At 37.7% G+C, this 19904-nt stretch overlaps 4 protein-coding genes across 4 annotated transcripts; 3 read left to right on the top strand and 1 right to left on the bottom strand.

Moving 5' to 3' along the window:
* The first annotated feature begins 7916 nt into the window (after positions 1 to 7916).
* LOC137818965 (disease resistance protein RUN1-like) lies at positions 7917 to 11519 on the top strand. The gene is made up of 5 exons (XM_068622633.1): positions 7917 to 8482; positions 8573 to 9620; positions 9725 to 9940; positions 10064 to 10749; positions 11085 to 11519. The coding sequence occupies exons 1-4, from the start codon at positions 8058 to 8060 to the stop codon at positions 10232 to 10234; spliced, it is 1860 nt and encodes a 619-aa protein (XP_068478734.1). The 5' UTR covers positions 7917 to 8057; the 3' UTR covers positions 10235 to 10749; positions 11085 to 11519.
* LOC137819144 (uncharacterized) lies at positions 10279 to 11483 on the top strand. The gene is made up of 2 exons (XM_068622907.1): positions 10279 to 10749; positions 11085 to 11483. The coding sequence occupies exons 1-2, from the start codon at positions 10279 to 10281 to the stop codon at positions 11481 to 11483; spliced, it is 870 nt and encodes a 289-aa protein (XP_068479008.1).
* Positions 11520 to 14878: 3359 nt separating the features above from the next.
* Positions 14879 to 17624, bottom strand: LOC137819552 (disease resistance protein RUN1-like). Its single transcript, XM_068623437.1, has 4 exons — positions 16864 to 17624; positions 16557 to 16784; positions 15706 to 16434; positions 14879 to 15616 (listed from the first exon to the last, which is right to left on the bottom strand). The coding sequence occupies exons 1-4, from the start codon at positions 17599 to 17601 to the stop codon at positions 15170 to 15172; spliced, it is 2142 nt and encodes a 713-aa protein (XP_068479538.1). The 5' UTR covers positions 17602 to 17624; the 3' UTR covers positions 14879 to 15169.
* Positions 17625 to 17979: 355 nt separating this feature from the next.
* Positions 17980 to 19236, top strand: LOC137819142 (uncharacterized). The gene is made up of 2 exons (XM_068622906.1): positions 17980 to 18557; positions 18831 to 19236. The coding sequence occupies exons 1-2, from the start codon at positions 17980 to 17982 to the stop codon at positions 19234 to 19236; spliced, it is 984 nt and encodes a 327-aa protein (XP_068479007.1).
* The last annotated feature ends 668 nt before the right edge of the window (positions 19237 to 19904 follow it).

Here is a 19904-nt window from a genome sequence, read left to right as displayed (position 1 = left end):
GTGTTCAGGTCTCATCACTACCAGATGGTAGTTTATTCTTGTCTCAGGAAAAATATGCAAATGATCTTTTGCTGCAAACTGATATGCTTCATGCCAAATCCCAGCCCACACCAATGATTTCTTCTTTGCGGTTAACTAAAGATGGTAGCACAGCCGTTCCAGATCCCACTGTTTACAAATCTACTGTTGGAGCACTTCAATATCTCACTATCACACGTCCTGAACTTGCTTTTTCTATGAACAAAGTCTGTCAGTTCATGCATGCTCCTCAAGAACACCATTGGAAAGTTGTGAAATGGATTCTAAGATATGTTGCTGGCACCACTGCGCATGGTCTCCATCTTCATCCCAGTTCTACATCATCCATAATGGGTTTCAGTGATGCTGATTGGGCAACTGATTTGGATGATAGACGCTCCACAACTGGCTACTGTGTCTACTTGGGAAAGAATCTTATCTCATGGTCTTCTCAAAAACAAAAGGTGGTCTCTCGGAGCACTACAGAAGCTGAGTATCGAAGTGTTGCTGTTGTTCTTGCCGAGCTGTTATGGATTCAATCCCTTCTAACAGAACTCCGACAAGTTTTCTCTCCTCCTACAATATACTCTGACAATCTAGGAGTTGTTCTTATGGCTGCCAATCCTGTCATGCACTCCAAGACTAAGCATTTTGAATTAGATTTACACTTTGTCAGAGAGAAAGTTCAACAAAAACACATTCATCTGGTGCACATTCCTGGTCAATATCAAGTAGCTGACATTTTTACTAAACCTATTTCAGGAGCATCCTTTTTTAATTTTAAGAGTAAACTTATGGTGGAACACATCCCCACCACAAGTTTAAGGGGGGATGTAAAGGGATAATATATCTCACTGCCTTTTAGTCTTTTATGTTATAACCCCCTATTGGTTATAACTCCTTTATATACACTTGTAATTGTAATCTTTGATATGAATATTTGGTATACTTTTTCCCTTTTCTCAAACTCTCACTCTGTTTTACTCTTTTACCCTTTACCTTCCTCTCTCTTCACAATCATAAAGTTACTTGTAAAAAATATGAAAGTGTACTACATGTGAATATCTTCTATAAGTTTATCCTTCAACTAGGATAAGTAAAAAGAATATTTACAAATTCAAAATTTTAGTTAATCAATAAAAACTTCCCATGTTACTACCCAAACTGCTTCAGATAATACAATTACTTGCATCCACGAGTCATTAATTAATATTAATGATTATGATTGATGAGGGCCTTAACAATTTACTTGGTTGTTATAGGGTGAAACCAATGTTCAATATGGAGCAACTGGAAGACGCTGAAGAATGTTAATGAGATGATGGAATTATCTAATTTTTTCCATGAGTTTTGGTGGTATTGAAGCTGCAGTTTGCATCTCTTATAGAAGATCAATAGAGGCAGGGTGTTTGCTGGTGCAAGGTGTTTAGTTTATGCAACAAATAACACATATCTAGTTTATGCAACAAATAACACATATCTTCTTCATTCTGGGGTGTTCTTTCTTTTATTTGGTAATCTCTTAATGTGGTTTGGATTGTGTAAAAGGATTGGGATACCCCTTTTGTATCCCTCTTAATTTAATTTCATTTTTTGTTGATAAAAAAAAATATAATTGATGAGTCGATGCATTTCTTCACTTCAAAAGATGAAAATCCTATAGTTGAATCAATGTTGTACTATGGTGTAATAGAACATATCTATGAGGTTGGTTATACTAGGTTTTTTGTTTAGTTTCAAGTGCAAGTGGATTGACAATAAGAGTTGTGTAAAAAGAAATGAATCAAGAATGACTTTGGTTGGCTTCAGAAAGATAGGTATTGGGTGAGCCATTTATCATGGCACATCAAGCATCTCAATTTTTTTATGTAAAAAATCATACGTAAAAAGTTGGTATGTTATTTTTTCATGAAAAAAAAACTAGTAGAGATCATTGATGATGAATTGTGTAAAGTTGATATTGGTGACTCCCGTACCTTTACATCAATGATGATGAATAAAGATGATGATAAAGTAGTTGATGATATACATGCAACCTGTAAAGACATAATGAGGGAATGTATATTTATGAATTTGTTATTTTTCATAAGTTTTATACGTTTATTTGTATGAAATTGTGTAATAATATTATTAATGATTTTTACTTTATTTTTTTAATAGAGATAGGGCCAACAATTAATATCCATTTACTTCATATGTCACTACTCACTATAGATCTTAGTATTGGTCTGACATCATGTCCAAATACAGAGATTTTCAGTAGCTATCTTCGAGAATTATCGCATGAGAAGATGTGTTTGAGGTCAATCGAAAAATGATCTAGCAGGATGTATTGGTAATGTATATAGTCTTATTTTTATATTATATTTATTTTTAATACTAAAATCCTAATTATAACTTCATGATATTGTCATGCAGATGCATTTTGATATCTACAATGTACAAGCATTGAAATCAAAGGTTTTTTTTTATCGGTATTAAGTTTCAATAATTTAAGTCAAAGTTGATGACGACATATGTTTTTGGATAAGAAAGGTCAAAATCCTTGTACAACAACACGTGGTTATCCAACTTTAACCAGGCCAACTCAGCAACTAAGTCTTTGTTTTGGCTAGTCAGAGCGTTGTTGGCGTCTAGAGCATATTGAAGGGAGGAAGCAGACTCCACCAGTTAAGTCTTAAGGCCTTCCACATCTGCCCCATCCTTCTCTTTGAGTATTGGGCCTATTTGCTTGCCGATAACGAAAGCTCGGGCACTTCGTTCCATAAAAGACTCGACCAACTCAGAAGTTGTCGCCGACATAAAGCACTCCCTCTCTGTCGAGTCGAGTGGGATCGAGACCTTCTCGCCAAGATGCATATCTCGACCCAGCCTCAACATGTTGTCTTTTATGGGACTTTCCCGAAGACGACTTGTCCAGATGGATGCAAGACGACTTCTTGTACTCCCTCTCCCGACGAGCTTTCTTTGAACTTGGATCAATGGGAGGGAGAGAGGTCGACTGCTGTGACTCTTGGTACCTTGAATGCCTGTTCGCAGGTCTTGGAGATCGTCGGTCGCTGTGTAGTCGGTGGTCGTTGAAGGTATGCAAAGGTTAACATGAACGCCGGTCGCTGAAGCGACGTTCTCCATAGTCAACATGATCGCCGATCGATGAAACGGCGTTCCCCAATTGTGTGTAGTCGGTGGTCGTCAACTTGATCGTCGGTCGATGAAACGACGATCTCTAGGTGCGCGTAGTCGGAGATAGTCGAAGGTATGCAAAGGTCAACTTGATCGCCGGTTGTTGAAGCGGCGTTCTCCTTTGGTCAATATGATCGCCGATCGGTGAAACGGCGTTCCCCATATGTGTGTAGTCGGTGGTCGTCGAAGTTATACAAGATCAACATGATCGCCGGTTGATGAAACGGCGATCTCCATGCGTGCGTAGTTGGTGGTCAGCGAAGCTATGCAAGGGGTCAACATGATCGCCGGTTGATGAAGCGGCGTTCTCCTTGGGCTAACAAGATCGGTAGCGACGTTCTATATGTGTGTAGTCGGTGGTCGCCGAAGTTATGCAAAGGTCAACATGATCGCCAGTCGAGGAAGCGGCGTTCTCCATATGTGCGTAGTTGGTGGTCGCCTACGTTTTGCAACGTGCATGGGTAACTCGTCGCGTGGCAAGGTGAATGTAGGTGGCCTCGGTTCTGGGTGTATCGGTATAGTTGAATGTTGCTTTGAGGTTGTTGGTTATTTTTTGGGTATGGTTTTCTTACTTTAAGGTTGTTATGCTCCAACCATAAAGGAGAGTTTCTTTTGTGATTTGTGGATGATATAAGAAGTCCACTTCTGGTTTCTGTATATGGGTTGGGATACCCCTGAAGTATCCCTTTTATTTTATTTATTCATTGCTGATCAAAAAAAAATGGGAGGGAGAGTCTCGCTAGCTGGAACTCTTTGCAGCGGCTCTACGACCTTGGCCTGAACAAGCGGAGCCTTCCCAGCCTCTACTTGTCTTTGTTTCAACAGTTCCTTGTAAAATTTCTTTCACTCTTCAGGCATCACGGAAGCCATGATAGCTGAAAATGGCACAAGCCAAACAAAACATCAAAAACAAAGACAAAAGTACAGATAAAAATGAAAGCATGCCCTCAATGTCTTGAAGCTGAGTAGGCGACAAGAAAACCCATAGTAGCCACCGAGTAGGAATATTTCGGGGAAGCATGCCAGTTCGCGAGTCCAGTAGAAAGGAACCGAGGAGAGTTGTTGTTGTAAAAAAATGGTGACCCTCCTCCTCCCAGGCACAACTTTAAATAAACTCCCTTTAAAATTCTTATACGAAGAAGTAAAGAGAGCCAACAAGCATGACCTCGGCTGGAAAATCAAGGACAGCCACCCTACTCGATTACCTGGCCAGGTACTATACATTTGTAAAAAACTTAGGGCGTAGGATTTAAACATATCGACAAGCTCAAAATTTGAAAGTTTGGACATACGCCCAACTATTCGGGTGAAGCTTTGAAGGCGCTACGTTTAAAGCCCGTAACACACCAATGGTGAATTTGTCAAAAGAAAAACGAATGTGGACATTGATAGTAAAAACGCACGCGGAAACAACACACACAATCACGAATCAACTGTAGAAAATAAACAACACAAGATTTAACGTGGTTCGGTCGCCAACTGCAACCTACATCCACACGAGCAACTATTAGATTTTATTTCTTTCGTGTTGCGTACCAAATTACAAGCACAATGATGTCTTTAAATAGAGATAATAAAGGGACAAAATAATTAAGCCCACTCACTAAACATGTGTCTAGTCAGCCCAACCCAATTGGTCCTGACTTCATACCCAACAATCTCCCACTTGAAGCCACGGAACAATGTTCACCTACGCTTCAACTGTGTACATGTACTTCTGTAATCTGTCGACGAAACTCAATGTTCTACCTCTAGTTGCCACCAGCCTTCTTAATCATTTTGAAGACTTCGTTAAAACTCCCCTGAGTTTCAACACGTCAGTCACTGACCTGTTCTCTGTTCCTACCGACTCCCACTTACAGGAACTGTCGGATCCTGAAAAAACCTAAGAACAAACACTCTCCATATACCTGTTCTCTATTCCTACTGACTCCCACTTACAGGAACTGTCAGATCCTGGAACAACCTGAGAACAAACACTTTCCATATTCAACAAGAAATTTTCTGGAGAAGTTTCAACCGCTGGAATACTGGTTCTCCTAACCCACTGTCGTATAGGAACTTTAGCTAAAGCACGACCCGTGCTCCCACTGCCACAAGTACCTCCGACTGGTCTACCTAAACCTTTCCATGCTCGTTCATCCTGAATCTGACCTGTGGCTCTGGGTTTCTCTCTTGTAAAGACAACCCTCTTCTGCCCACGAGATTCTGTGAACCGGATTTTGTTTATCTTCTGACCTGGGATGGTCACTCCCTCAGACGGTAATCCGACCATATACAACGAACCTTTCTTTCTTCCGCAGGCCATGACAAGATTTCCCTTGACAACCTTCCATTGCTATTTCCGAACTTCACTTCATGTCCCTGTTCATCCAACTGTCTAATAGAAATCACACTTTTCGTTAAGCTTGGAACAACTCTGACATTCTTCAAAGTCCAAAAACCAACTGGTGTCTTCAACACTATGTCACCCATGCCCGTTACCTTAAGAGTTCTATTGTCCACTAGTCTTACCTTTCCAAAGTCCCCAATAACTAGATTCTGCAATGCTTCACTGTTGTGGGTAGCATGAAATGAGGCACCAGAATCCATGACCCATGAATCCACACTACTCTCCGTGCAACAGACTAAGAGGTCCTCGTCCGTGGAATCTTCTGCAATGTTGACTTGTTTATCATTTGGGCATTGATTCCTGAAATGCCCCACCTCCTTGCAGTTCCAACATGTTACACTTGAGCAATCCCAAGTCTTTGACTAACTCCTTCCTTTGTTCTTGCTCCCACTATCTCTGATATTTCTCTTACCTCTCATGACATATAGCGATTCACTAGATAATTCTCCAGAACTCCTTCTTCGGACATCCTCGCCAAGAATGAGATCACGAATCTTCTCAAAAGTGAATCCATCGGATCCCGCTGAACTGGTAACTGTTGTAACCGTTCCGGACCAACTGTCATGCAAAGACGATAACAGTAGTAAAGCTTGAACTTCATCATCGAACTTAATGCCCACTGACATAAGTCTGGCTAAGATCGAATTTGTTTTATTGATGTGCTTAATAACTGAACTGTCTTCCTTCATCCTTGTGTTTACCAATTCACTAATCAGAAACACCTTGTTTGCAGCAGATGGCTTCTCGTACATGTTGGACAATGCTTCCATGATACCTTTCGCTGTCTTCTCCTTCAAAATGTTGAACGCAACATTCTTACTCAAAGAGAGTCGGATAACGGACATAACTTTCCGATCCAAACCTGCCCACTCTGCATTAGACATCTTTTTTGGCTTGTCATCCAAAGCCACGTCCAAATCTTTTTGAACTAGCAAATCCTCAATTTGCATTTTCCACCAACTGAAATCTATACCATCGAATTTTTCAATTCGAAACCTCCCTTCTTCTGTCATCTCAAATGACTAGACGAGATACTCGGTACAACTGATTTTTGATCTTGGCAATCTTTTTTTTTTTAAATCAAGAACAAAAATTGCACCACCCAAAATCACTCACCAACAGACCTGGTCGCAGTCCCCACTGCTCCTTGCACCGCTGTGAAACCCTAAGCCTTGGGACGCTGCTGCAACCCCTGCAAAACCTTAGCTTTGGGATGCTGTTGCCGCCTCTGCGAAACCCTAACTTTGGAACACTACTGCAGTCGCAATTTTCACGTCTCGTCGATTAATTTCTGCTGATCAGATCTCTAGTGTGTGAACGAACCAAAGCTCTTGATACCAGTTGATAGTAAAAACGCACGCGGAAACAACACACACAATCACGAATCAACTGCCGAAAATAAACAACACAAGATTTAACGCGGTTCGGTCGCCAACTGCAACATACATCCACACGAGCAAATATTAGATTTTATTTTTTTCGTGTTGCGTACCAAATTACAAGCACAATGATGTCTTTAAATAGAGATAATAAAGGGACACAATAATTAAGCCCACTCACTAAACATGTGTCTAGTCAGCCCAACCCAACTCAATTGGTCCTGACTTCATACCCAACAGACATTGGTTATTAAACACGAGTATAAGAAAAAATAATCACCTAAGACTGGATCCCTACCTAAACATACAACATCAGAAGATTTGGAAGAGGATCGATAGACCGAGGTCTCTCTCATTGAGACGTGCTAGTGGTGATAGGACACCACTCTAAAAGATAAAGGAGAAGAAGAGAAAAAATGGGACTGACGAGTTTTTTTTTTTTTAAGTGGGGTCTTACAAATTCAAAATCAATATAAATAAAAAAAATTGTTTAATAATTTTAACAAAATGACATTGAAATAATGTATTTATACCTATATTAACCTCTTTTAGAAATATATGTGTAATGTTATAAGCTTTTAAAACTTTAAGGGACATTTGCATAAAATAAAAAGACACTTGATGTATGTTTTAAAATGAAAGAAGAGTTAATATGTAATTTTAAAAAAACTAGACAAACTTTCGTAATTATTAGTCTAATATATATTTTTATGATTGAAGTGGGCGTTGGTCTAATTTCTTCACCGGCTAAAGTAGAAAAGTTCAGCGACGGTGTTAACGTGCTTCTTAGTCTATTCAAAAAAATTAAAATATTATTTTGATAATTAAGTAAAATATCAGGTACAATGATGCGTCATAATAAATTTCTAAAATTAATTTTTCAATGAAAAGATATTTCTTTTTTCCAAATTGTAATTTAAGAAAATTGTTAACATAAAAGTACTATAAATGATTTTATATCTATAGATCGTATCTTTCACTTCGTCTCTTCTTCTAACAGTTGATGACTTCATTAATTCCTCCCATGGAATTGGCTTCTTCATCAACCAAACTGCCACGGATGTACGATGTGGTGATAAACTTTAATGGAGAAGAAATCCAAAGGAAATTTGTGTCTCATCTCGATTCTGCCCTCTCTGCTGTTGGCTTCACCACTTTCCTTCACCACCCCCAATGAAGACAACCCAATTCCCTTCCAACAACCTATTCTCAATCTCTGTCGTGTAGCAATTGTTGTTTTCACCAAATTCTATTCTCAATCTGCTTGGTGTCTTCATCAGCTTCAACAAATCATCAAATGGCATGAAACTTATTGCAGACATGTTCTGCCCGTGTATTACGAAATTCAGCCATCTGATGTACGTCTTCAGAAGGGTGATTTTGGAAAAGCCTTCAAAGCAACTGCACACCAAACATTCTCAGGACAAGAACTGGAGCATGGCATGTCCCGGTGGAGCCACGCACTCATCAAAGCTGCAAATTTATTTGGATGGGATGAGAGCAATTACAGGTAAATCACTCACTCAATCACCATATTTTAAGCTTCTCATTTCATTTTGGTACTAAATGACTTCTTCCATGATTGGTATTGAACTTGAAGGAGTGATGCTGAACTAGTCCACAAAATTGTTAAGACCGTTCTTCATTTACCAGTCTTGTCTGCCACTCAATTTCCAGTTGGATTAGAATCCCGTGTAAAAGATGTCATTCGAATTATCAAAAATAGATCCACGCAAGTTTTTACGATAGCGATATGTGGAAAGGGAGGATCGGGTAAAACCACCCTTGCCAAAGCCATCTACAATCAAATTCAAGGTACATTCATGGAGAAAAGTTTCATTGAAGATATTACACAACTAGGTAGTGGAACAAGTGCATATCTTCGTTTAGAAAAACAACTTCTTTTAGATGTCCTAAAAACAAAGATGAAGACTCCTAGCGATAAGATTCGGGAAAGACTTTATGGGAAAAGGGTTCTCATTGTACTTGACGATGTATCTAAGTTTCATGCATCATTAGTATTGAAATGGCGAGTATGGTTCAGTGGAGAAACTGTAATAATTATTACAACAAGAGATCAAGACCTACAAAGGATTCTTCAATTTGATTTTGTTTCTCAGTTAAACCCAATGAACGCAGACGAGTCCCTTGAGCTTCTTAGTTGGCACGCATTTGGAGAAGCTAAACCAAAAGAAGAATACAAGTATCTAGCAGAAAGTGTTGTTAGTCATTGTGGAGGACTACCTCTAACTCTTGAAGTCATTGGAAGTTGTTTATTTGAAAGGACAAAAGAAGAATGGAATAGTGTTTTGTTAAAATTAGAGAAAATTCCCCTGCACAACATTCAACGGAAATTGAAAATAAGCTTCTATGGTTTACGCAATGAAATGGAAAAAGATTTATTCCTTGATATATGTTGTTCCTTCCTTGGTGAGGGCAGAGCATATGTTACCAAGATTCTAAATGGCTGTGGAGTAGATGCTGATACTGGAATAAGAGTTCTGATAGAAAGTAGCCTCATAAATATTAAAAAGAACGACAAACTTGGAATGCATCCTATGCTACAAAAAATGGGAAGAGAAATTATTCGGATGAAGAGGAGAAGACTGCAGTTTGATGAGGCAGAATATGTATTGACAGATAATTCAGTAAGAACATTCTTTATATATGGTTTCTAAAACTTCTCTTGGAAGTGTTTACATTGCTTTCTCATTTTCAGTAATTTTGTTTTTCTTTGCTCTTTTCATCACAGGGGAGAAACTCTCGGGCAGTGCCTGTGAAACTGCGTTCAGCCAGAAGAGAACCATCAAGACTCGATGGATATTCTCCGTACACTTCTAAGAAACTGAGATGGATCAGTTTGAAACGGTCTTATACACCATATTCACCTGACTCCTTGCATCTGCATGATGCAATAGCGATTCACATAAAAGACAACCATCTTCGACTCCTCTTGAAAGAACCTCAGGTTTTTTATTAAGTGCCATTTTCTATTAAAACACAAAGCTAACTAAAACAAAAACAGTAACCTACAACTGTTTCATTTTGATTTTCTTATCTGATACTTGTCAAAAAAACTGTCACGGTGTAGGTTTTCAGGTGGCTCAAAGTCCTTAATCTTAGTCACTCAGAATATTTAATAGAAACCCCTGACTTTTCCCGACTATCTAGTCTTGAACAGCTCATTCTCAAAGATTGTCCAGGATTACGCAAAGTACACCAATCTATTGGAGGTCTCTCCAATCTTACACCGCAGAGGTAGATATGTTGCAATTTTTAAAAACTCTCATTCTCTCTGGGTGTTCGATGATTGACCTATTGGAAAAAGACACAGTGCAAATGAAATCCTTGATAACTCTAATTGCTGAAAACACTGCTGTTAAACAAGTTCCCTTTTCAATTGTGAGATCAAAAAGCATTGGATATATATCCCTACGTGGATTTCAGAGATTGCCACGTAATCTTTTTCCTTCTATCATTCGGTCTTGGATGTCTCCAACAACTAATTCCATATCTTATATAAATTCATTTTGCATGGATATGGAGGATAATAGTTGGGATGATATTACGCCATTGTTTAGCAGCCTGGCAAATCTTCGAAGTGTTTTGGTGCAATGTGACACAGAGTTTCAACTATCTAAGCACTTGAAAAGTATTCTGGTGGAATATTTTGCAACTACAGAATCAGGAATTTCAAAGCAGCACTTCAGGTCTTCTTTGATTGGTGTTGGAGCATACCATGAATTCTTCAATGCTATCAGCCATAACGTATCTAAGGTTCTTCTCTAGCTTTCCCTTTGGTTTTATCACCTTCACCTGAATTTAGCAATTAAGAGAACACAAAATAATCCTAATAAAGTCTCTAAGTACTGGGAAATTGATTTCCACTTTCTTGCTTTATTAGTTTCATGATTTATTCCTAACGATTGTAGAAATATAAACTGAAAGAGATGAACACAGATATGCATTCTAAATCTCTGACGACATGATGCTGATATAACACAACAAATTGAATTACATTTTGTAATTTTTGATGACAAATAATGGTTGCAGAAGATAATTTGAATAACTAAAAGTATAAAAATGTCTAAGCTTTTTATCATATGGTACAGGTAACAGTAAGCGGTGAGTCATGTGATGTTTGTCTCCCATTTGACCATGATCCTTATTGGTTGGCCCATATGGGTGAGGAACATTGTGTTTCTTTCACTGTGCCTGTAGATCGTGACTTGAAGGGAATGGTTTTGTGTGTTGTTTATTCATCAAAACCTGAAATCGAGGCAACTGAATGTCTTAGAAGTGTGTTAATTGTTAACTACACAAAGTGCACATTGCATATACACAAGCATGGCACAGTACTTTCCTTTAATTATATAGATTGGCAGGGTATATCGTCAAATTTAGAATCTGGAGACAAGGTGGAGATTTTTTTGAGTTTTGGTCGTGGATTGGTTGTCAAGAACACAGTTGTCTATCCCATATGTGGTGAATTAAATTACTTGAGAAAATAGCCAAGGAAAATTCTCACCTTTGATTCATAAAGAAAATTGTAATGTGATTTCAGGTAAGTCATTGATCTTCTTTGAGAAGAAGAAGATGACACGAACCTTTACTATTTTAATACTGATTATTATTGATAATTATTATATATGTTATGATACTTATAATTAGAGTTAAAACTAAATTATAGTACGTGGGACTCAAACTCTAAAGTAGAACATGTGAGACTCAAATTCCTTGAATAATGTTCAAAGTACCTTTAATCATTACATACATTATTTATTATTATTAGTAAATTTATCAATATTAATATAAAAATTATTAACATTATTCATATATTTAATATAATTAATCTTATTAATATTATTAAATATTATTAAATATTATTAAATATTATTACTATTGTGGATAGAGTGTGATTCCAATCAAGACTTTTAATCGAATGATGTTAGAAGGGTATGCTTGTGTGGCTCCTAATTGTAGTGATAGATTTTGGAAAACTTCAAGGAATACAGATATTGGACCAAAATCTCATGGTTAGTATTACTTCCATAAAACCTTCCAAAAATTGAGGTAGACTAGGTCACGTTGACTTGGTTTGGTCTAGCCCTAAAAAGGCGAAGATAACATTTTCATGAGTGAATGATATTGATTTTGGACAAAAATAAATGTTATGCAATTAACTTGGTCTAAGTAACTAATATAGATTATCTAAAGTGGAATAGAATTAATTTATTACTTAGTTTGATTATCAATACTTATACATTCTCATACAATATCTTTTCATTAACCTTTTCTACCTAATTTTTTTATAATAAACATATTTTATATTTTCTAAACATTAAATATGTTTACATGCATTTACCATTTTTATAAAATAATAAAATTATTGGATAAGCTCTTTAACCATAAAATCACAAATTGACTTCATTATTTGTAATATTATAAGTTTTTTTTTTATCAGCAAATAATGAAATTAAATTAAGAGGGATACAAAAGGGGTATCCCAACCCTTTTACATAAACCAAATCACATTAAGAATCTCCAAGAATAAAGAGATGAACAAATAGATAATGTTTGCTGCATAAGCTAGACATCCTATTCCAGCTAGCACCGTGCTCGTATTGGAATGTTATAAGCACTGCAAACTACAGCTACAAAGCCATCAAAATACACCAAAATATTGGTTATCTCCACCACCTCATTGACATTCCTTCTACCCAGCTTGCAGTGGCACGATTGTAGCACTTGTCACAGAATTAATCACTTCAATGCAGCATCTTCCATTCGCTCCTTTTTGGACTTTGGCTTCCCCCTGTTTGCTCATTTTAAGCTCACTTTTATCAGAAACCAACTTCCTACTTGTCAGGGTCCATCTCGCACTTAGATTGGTTGGAGTTTACAACTTCGACTTACATCCCCCAACATGTCTGAATCCCCACCACAACCTCTACTGCTACCATTCACATGTGAGACCACTAGTTGATCAGCAAACACACTTAGGGATTTCCACAACAACCAAAACACCATAAAAAACACAGTTTTTGTTTCCTGCAAAAAGAACCCTGAACCAACATACACCCTGCCTCTATTGGTCTGTTATAAGACACATCAAAACAGAATCCTCCATCATGTCCTTAACATTCCTTTTGACTCCCTTGCATACAAGCGCATATGTCCTTTCCATCTTGCACCAACTGCAGGCCGTGACAAACCCACCAACACCTCCAACCAACTATAAATCCAGTATAGGTCGTAGTCTTAAAACTCTTGGCATCTGGGAGTCCTAATTATAACTTCTAATGCAAAGCATTGGATTAAGAATCCAGTCTACTAGCCCTGTTTTGAATACAATCAGGTTCCTTTGGTCCCAGATACACCTAATAACAGATGCCCAAACACCTTTCCATACCAGGTTTTGCTTCTTGCTAGCATTGCTTAGATAAAAACTCATAAAGTGTAGATTTAAATCATTCTGTTGAACAAAAGAGATACCTATCCATTTGAAGCACAAGGACCATACTCATTGTGTGTATTTACACTCCAAGAAGATATGTTGACAAGACTCCTCCTTAAGTTGACACATTGCACATATCGTAGATTCCATCATCACCTCTCTCCTACTCAAACTCACCCTTGTTGGGATTCTATCCAGCAGCACTCTCCAAGTTGTCACGATCACATTTGGGAATGCCTTAGTCTTCCAAAGGAGATTAAACACATCGGATTAGGTTCCACGAGACTGCTTGGCAAGGCACTCATAAGCAGAATTCACAAAAAAAATGGCTTGGTTCTTCCTTCCCCCACACTTGCACATCCACGTCATTCCTTCTCATTAGTGCCCCTGATAGCAGTGTAAAGAGGTATGCTTCCAGTGAAGATTCCCACTCAACTTTGGCACGCCTCCATGTCAGCCTCCATCTCCAATCCAAATTAATCCACACGCCAACTTCACCCACTGTTTGCCCCTGGTTTAAGGATAGAGAGAACAATCTAGGAAACAAGGATTTGAGATCAGAGCTCCCAACCCACACCTCCTCCCAGAACTTTACTTTGTCTCCACACCCTAGTTTCCAGCTTAGTTCTTCTTGAAACCATCCTTTTCCTCCTCCCTCCTTGCACACTTTATAGAGATCTTTCCACAACCAAGATTGGAGTTTGACTAGTGTATGGACGCTTCCAGGCTCCAACCCATACTTTGAGTCCAATAACTCCTTCCACCTTCCCTCCTCTTGAGAGATACAACGTCATCTCCATTTAGCTAGGAGAGTATGGTTTAACTTTCGTATTTCTCTTAAACCCAATCCTCCCTCTTCTTTAGGTTTGCACACATCTTCCCAACTAACCCAGCAAATTGGCTTGCTTTCTTTAACTAGTATAGACATTAGTGCAAAATAACAATACTACAACACTTTATAGTCTGACAATTTATAGATGTGAATCATCTTATTAAAAAATTCATAGTCTATATAAAAAATCAAATAAAGACGACAATTTATAAGGAGAACCATCGTCTAAGAATTTAAAATAGACGATAGTTTTGGACTCCACCGTCATCTAAATTTAAAAATCCCATAATGACAGATTTTGACCTAACAATTGTCTTTTTTATGTCTATTTAGTAGTTTTATCCTTTACGCGCTCAACTTGCATGTCTTTCGTTTCGAAGCTCTCTGCATCTTCTTCTTGGTAACCCCCTCACTTGTACGACTCTTTCTCCCCTCAGTTGAGCGCGCCAAGAAATGATTACAAACAACAGAAATTATACATAAAAAAATAAAATAAGTGTAAAAACGAGAAGTGAAATTAAAATTTGTTTCATTTAGTCTTAAATAAAGGGATTGATGCTTATTATGTTGGAACGAAAACAGAGACTACCTAGCAAAGCAAAGCTCATAACAACATGTTTTTATTTCATAGTGCATGCTTTTTTAAAGAGAAATTCTTATTGAGATATTAAATGCTAAAAGGGAAAAGAATTGACAAAATTAACAGGAAGCAAACAAATAAGATAAACAGCTGAAGTGAAGCACAATTTGAGGAGTGAGAAACAAGGCTAAAATAAACATGAATTTCTTAACAATAAGCTATACTGGAAAAATGGAAAAAAGATGAAGTGGAAGCAAGGAAACAATGATTAATTCCATAACTAAAGGGATCCTCCTGTTCTCAAAGAAGATCAATGACTTACCTGAAGTCACCTTACAATTTTCTTTATGAATCTAAGGAGAGAATTTTTCTTTGGCTCTTTTCTCAAGTAATTTGATTCACCACATATGGGATAGACAACTGTGTTCTTGACAACCAATCCACGACCAAAACTCAAAAAAATCTCCACCTTGTCTCCAGATTCTAAATTTGACAATATACCCTGCCAATCTATATAATTAAAGGAAATTACTGTGCCATGGTTGTGTATATGCAATGTGCACTTTGTGTAGTTAACAATTAAGACACTTCTAAGACATTCAGTTGCGTCTATTTCAGGGGTTGATGAATAAACAACACACAAAACCATTCCCTTCAAGTCACGATCTAGAGGCACAGTGAAAGAAACAGAATGTTCCTCACCCATATGGCCCAACCAATAAGGATCATTGTCAACTGGGAGACAAACATCACATGACTCACTGCTTACTGTTACCTGTACCATGTGATAAAAAGCTTAGACATTTTTATAATTTTTGCTATTCAAATTATCTGCTACAACCAAAGGGAAAGCTAGAGAAGAACCTTAGATACGTTATGGCTGACAGCATTGAAGAATTCATGATATGCTCCAACACCAATCAAAGAAGACCTGAAGTGCTGCTTTGAAATTCCCGATTCTGTAGTAGTTGCAAAATATTCCACCGGAATATTTTTCAATTGCTTAGACAGTTGAAACTCGGTGTCACATTGCACCAAAACACTTCGAAGATTTACAAGGCTGCTAAGCAAGGGTGTAATATCATCCCAACTATCATCCTCCATATCCATGCAAAACGAATTAATATAAGATGTGGAATTCTTTGTAGGGCACATCCAAGACCGAATGATAGAAGGAAAAAGATTACGTGGCAATCTCTCAAATCCACTTAGGGATATATATCCAATGCTTTTTGAGCTTACAACTGAAAAAGGCACTTGTTTAACAACTGTATTTTCTGTAATTAGAGTTATCAAGGATTCCATTTGCACCGTATCTATTTCCAATGGATGAATCATCGAACAACCAGAGAGAATGAGAGTTTTTAAGGATTTTAACGTATATAAATTTCTGGGGAGATTTCTTAGACTTGTGCAGTCCTTCAAATTTAGCAGTGTAAGATTGGAGAGACATCCAATAGATTGGTGTACTTTGTGCAATCTTGGACAATCTTTGAGAATGAGCTGTTCAAGACTTGGTAATCCGGAAAAGTCAGGGGTTTCTATTAAACACTTGGAGTGACTAAGATTAAGGACTTTGAGCCACCTCAAAACCTACACCGTGACAGTTTTTTTGACAAGTATCAGAGAAGAAAATCAAAATGAAACAGCACTAGGTTACAATTTTGTTTTAGTTAGCTTTGTGTTTTAATAGAAAATGGCACGTAATAAAAAACCTGAGGTTCTTTCAAGAGGTGTCGAAGATGAGTGTGTTTTAAGTGAATCGCTATTGCATCATGCAGATGAAAGCCGTCAAGTACGCATTCTGAAAAAGACCCTTGCAAATTGATCCATCTCAATTTCCTAGAAGTGTACTCAGAACTTCCAGCGAGTTTCAGCAGGAGTCTTGATTGTTCTCTTCTGGCTGAACGCAGTTTCTCAGGCATTGCCCGAGAGTTTCTCCCCTGTGATCAAAAGAGTAAAGAAAAACAAATGTACTGAAAATGAGAAGTTTTAGAAACCGTAAATAAAGAATGTTCTTACTGAATTATCTGTCAATACATATTCTGCATCATCAAACTGCAGTCTCCTCCTCTCCATCCAAAATTCCTTTTTTGATTTTTCACGGATAATTTCTTCTCCCATTTCTTGTAGCAAAGGATGCATTGCAAGTTTGTTCTTTTTAATTTGTATGAAGCTACGTTCTATGAGAACTCTTATTCCAGTATCAGCATCTACTCCACAGCCATTTAGGATCTTGGTAACATAGGATCTGCCCTTACCAACGAAGGAACAACATATATCAAGGAATAAATCTTTTTCCTTTTCATTGAGTAAACCATCGAAGCTTATTTTCAATTTCCGTTGAATGTCGTGCAGGGGAATTTTCTCCAATTTTAACAGAACACTATTCCATTCTTCTTTTGTCCTTTCAAATAAACAACTTCCAATGACTTCAAGAGCTAGAGGTAGTCCTCCACAACGACTAACTACACTTTTTGCAAGGTAATTGTATTCTTCTTTTGGTTTTGCTTCTCCAAATGCATGCCAACTAAGAAGCTCAAGGGACTCGTTTGCGTTCATTGGCTTTAACGGAAAAACAAAATCAACTTGAAGAATCCTTGGTAGGTCTACATCTCTTGTTGTAATGATTATTACAGTTCCTCCACTGAACCATTCAAGGCATTCCGATACTACTGATGCATCAAACTCAGTCACATCGTCAAGTACAATGAGCACCCTTTTCCCAGAAAGTCTTTCCTGAATCATTCTTCTCCCCATCTCACCTCTATGTATATAATCTTATTTTTATAATATATTTGTTTTTTATACTAAAGTCCTATCTTAACTTGATGGTATTGTCATGTAGATGCATTTTGATGTCTCTTGTTGAGATATTTTTTATTAAGTCTTATGTTACTGTTATGCTGTGCTAGATATTAGGCATTAGTTATGCTGTTGTTGGATATTAGGCATCAGTTGTTGTCCTAGTTTTTAGGAAATAAAAATCTGTTTCCTATTTTTTTGGTTATTTCTATTTGTTTGGATATTCCTCCTTATGTATTGCCTATATTAAGGCTTTTATTTGATGAATAAAACAACGAAGTTAATAGTGGTATCAGAGCTTGAGTTACATACAATAGCAGCAGCTAACATTCAATGGCTTCCTCAGACAACTTCGTACAACCAGCTATTTCGCGCTTCGATGGTCACTATGATCATTGGAGCATGCTCATGGAAAACTTCTTGAGGTCCAAGGAGTATTGGAATGTTGTTGAATCTGGAGTAGCAGAACCAGCAACAGGAGCTACGGAAGTTCAGAAAACAGAATTTGAAGCCTTAAAATTGAAAGATCTTAAGGCTAAAAATTATTTGTTTCAATCAATCGATCGTTCCATTTTGGAGACTATTCTTTGCAAAGAAACCTCCAAGCAAATTTGGGACTCCATGAAGAAGAAGTATCAAGGCAATGTGAAGGCAAGAAGGGTACAACTCCAAGGACTCCGAACTGAATTTGAGAATTTGCGTATGAAGTCAGGAGAAGCAGTTGCAGATTTCTTTTCAAGAACTATGGCAATTGCGAACAAGATGAGGATCCATGGAGAGAAAATGCAGGATATCACAATTGTTGAGAAAATTCTTCGATCAATGACACCGAAATTTAATTTTGTTGTCTGCTCTATCGAAGAATCGAAGGATATTGATGAACTCTCCATTGATGAATTGCAAAGTTCTTTGTTAGTTCATTAGAAGAAAATCATCCAGCAGGATAAAGAAGAGCACGCGCTGAAAGCAACCACAGATAATCAATTTAAAACAAATGGAGGTCGAGGTAGAGGCCGAGGTCGGAGTAGGGGGAGAGGAAGCTATAGTCGAGGTAATCAACAGCATCATCAGCAGAATGATAATCAATTTCAAGGAAGAGGAAGGGGACGTGGAGGACATGACTCAACAACTCAGAGACCAAAGTCAGTAGACAAATCAAATGTTGAGTGCTATCGCTGCCATAGGTATGGTCATTACCAATCAGACTGTCGAACAAATTTAAATAGACAGAGTGCAGAAGTATCTAACTTTGCAGAGAAGGAAGAAGAAGTTTCTCTCTTGATGGTGTGTTATGCAAGTGAAGAAACTCAAAATTTGTGGTATTTGGACACCGGGTGTAGCAACCACATGTGCGGAGACAAGAAGGCATTTTCTGAATTGGATGAAAGCTTCCGCAATACCGTCAAGTTCAGTGATAACTCTATTGTATCTGTCATGGGAAAAGGCAATGTCACTTTACATGCCAAAGATAACTCTTTTCACACAATTTCTAATGTGTTTTATGTTCCAGATTTAAAGACCAATTTACTTAGTATTGGTCAGCTACAGGAAAAGGGTTATGAGATATCCATTAAAAATGGATTATGTTGAATTAAAGATTCAAGGCTAGGTTTAATTGCTCAAGTTAGCATGACAACAAATCGTATGTTTCCACTTCAGGTGCAGAGTTCGAGTTATTCCTGCTTCTCGGCCAACGTAACAGATACATCGTGGTTATGGCATTTTCGTTATGGCCACTTGAGTTTTGGTGGCTTAAGCACTTTGCAACGAAAGAATATGGTCAGTGGTCTCCCTCAAATTGAAACTCCTTCTCAAGTATGTGAGGAATGTGCAGTTGGCAAGCAACAACGTAATCAACTTCCTAAGGGAAAATCATGGAGAGCCAAAAATGTGTTGGAGCTGGTGCATTCTGATCTTTGCGGCCCAATTAATCCATCTTCAAATGGAGGTAAAAGATACATAATTACCTTCATTGATGATTTTAGTCGAAAGACATGGGTTTAGTTTTTGCAGGCCAAATCTGATGCTTTTGAAGCTTTCAAAAGCTTTAAAATTATGGTTGAGAAAGAAGCAGGAAGCCAAATCAAAGTACTTCGCACAGATCGAGGCGGGGAATACAATTCACAAGAATTTGCAAATTTTTGTGAAAGCAATGGCATTAGAAGGCAACTGACAGCAGCCTATACGCCCCAACAAAATGGTGTCTGTGAGCGCAAAAATCGCACTATAATGAATATGGTGCGCAGTCTCTTAACAAG

This window comes from Phaseolus vulgaris, chromosome 10 (assembly GCF_000499845.2).
Source record: "Phaseolus vulgaris cultivar G19833 chromosome 10, P. vulgaris v2.0, whole genome shotgun sequence".
Classification (NCBI taxonomy): Eukaryota; Viridiplantae; Streptophyta; class Magnoliopsida; order Fabales; family Fabaceae; genus Phaseolus; species Phaseolus vulgaris.
Note: the sequence above shows the minus strand (reverse complement) of the source record. Positions and strands in the feature narration are given on the sequence as shown.

Bases quoted from the DNA above. Each gene is read 5' to 3' on its own strand.
- LOC137818965 (XM_068622633.1), top strand. From the start codon at position 8,058: ATGGAGAAGAAATCCAAAGGAAATTTGTGTCTCATCTCGATTCTGCCC. The intron at 8,483-8,572 runs GTAAATCACTCA...TTGAACTTGAAG, and splicing joins TGGGATGAGAGCAATTACAG to GAGTGATGCTGAACTAGTCC. The intron at 9,941-10,063 runs GTTTTTTATTAA...GTCACGGTGTAG, and splicing joins TCCTCTTGAAAGAACCTCAG to GTTTTCAGGTGGCTCAAAGT.
- LOC137819144 (XM_068622907.1), top strand. From the start codon at position 10,279: ATGATTGACCTATTGGAAAAAGACACAGTGCAAATGAAATCCTTGATA. The intron at 10,750-11,084 runs GTTCTTCTCTAG...CATATGGTACAG, and splicing joins TCAGCCATAACGTATCTAAG to GTAACAGTAAGCGGTGAGTC.
- LOC137819552 (XM_068623437.1), bottom strand. From the start codon at position 17,601: ATGGGGAGAAGAATGATTCAGGAAAGACTTTCTGGGAAAAGGGTGCTC. The intron at 16,785-16,863 runs GTAAGAACATTC...TTTTGATCACAG, and splicing joins ATGTATTGACAGATAATTCA to GGGAGAAACTCTCGGGCAAT. The intron at 16,435-16,556 runs GTTTTTTATTAC...GTCACGGTGTAG, and splicing joins ACCTCTTGAAAGAACCTCAG to GTTTTGAGGTGGCTCAAAGT.
- LOC137819142 (XM_068622906.1), top strand. From the start codon at position 17,980: ATGGCTTCCTCAGACAACTTCGTACAACCAGCTATTTCGCGCTTCGAT. The intron at 18,558-18,830 runs GTTAGTTCATTA...TCGCTGCCATAG, and splicing joins GATGAATTGCAAAGTTCTTT to GTATGGTCATTACCAATCAG.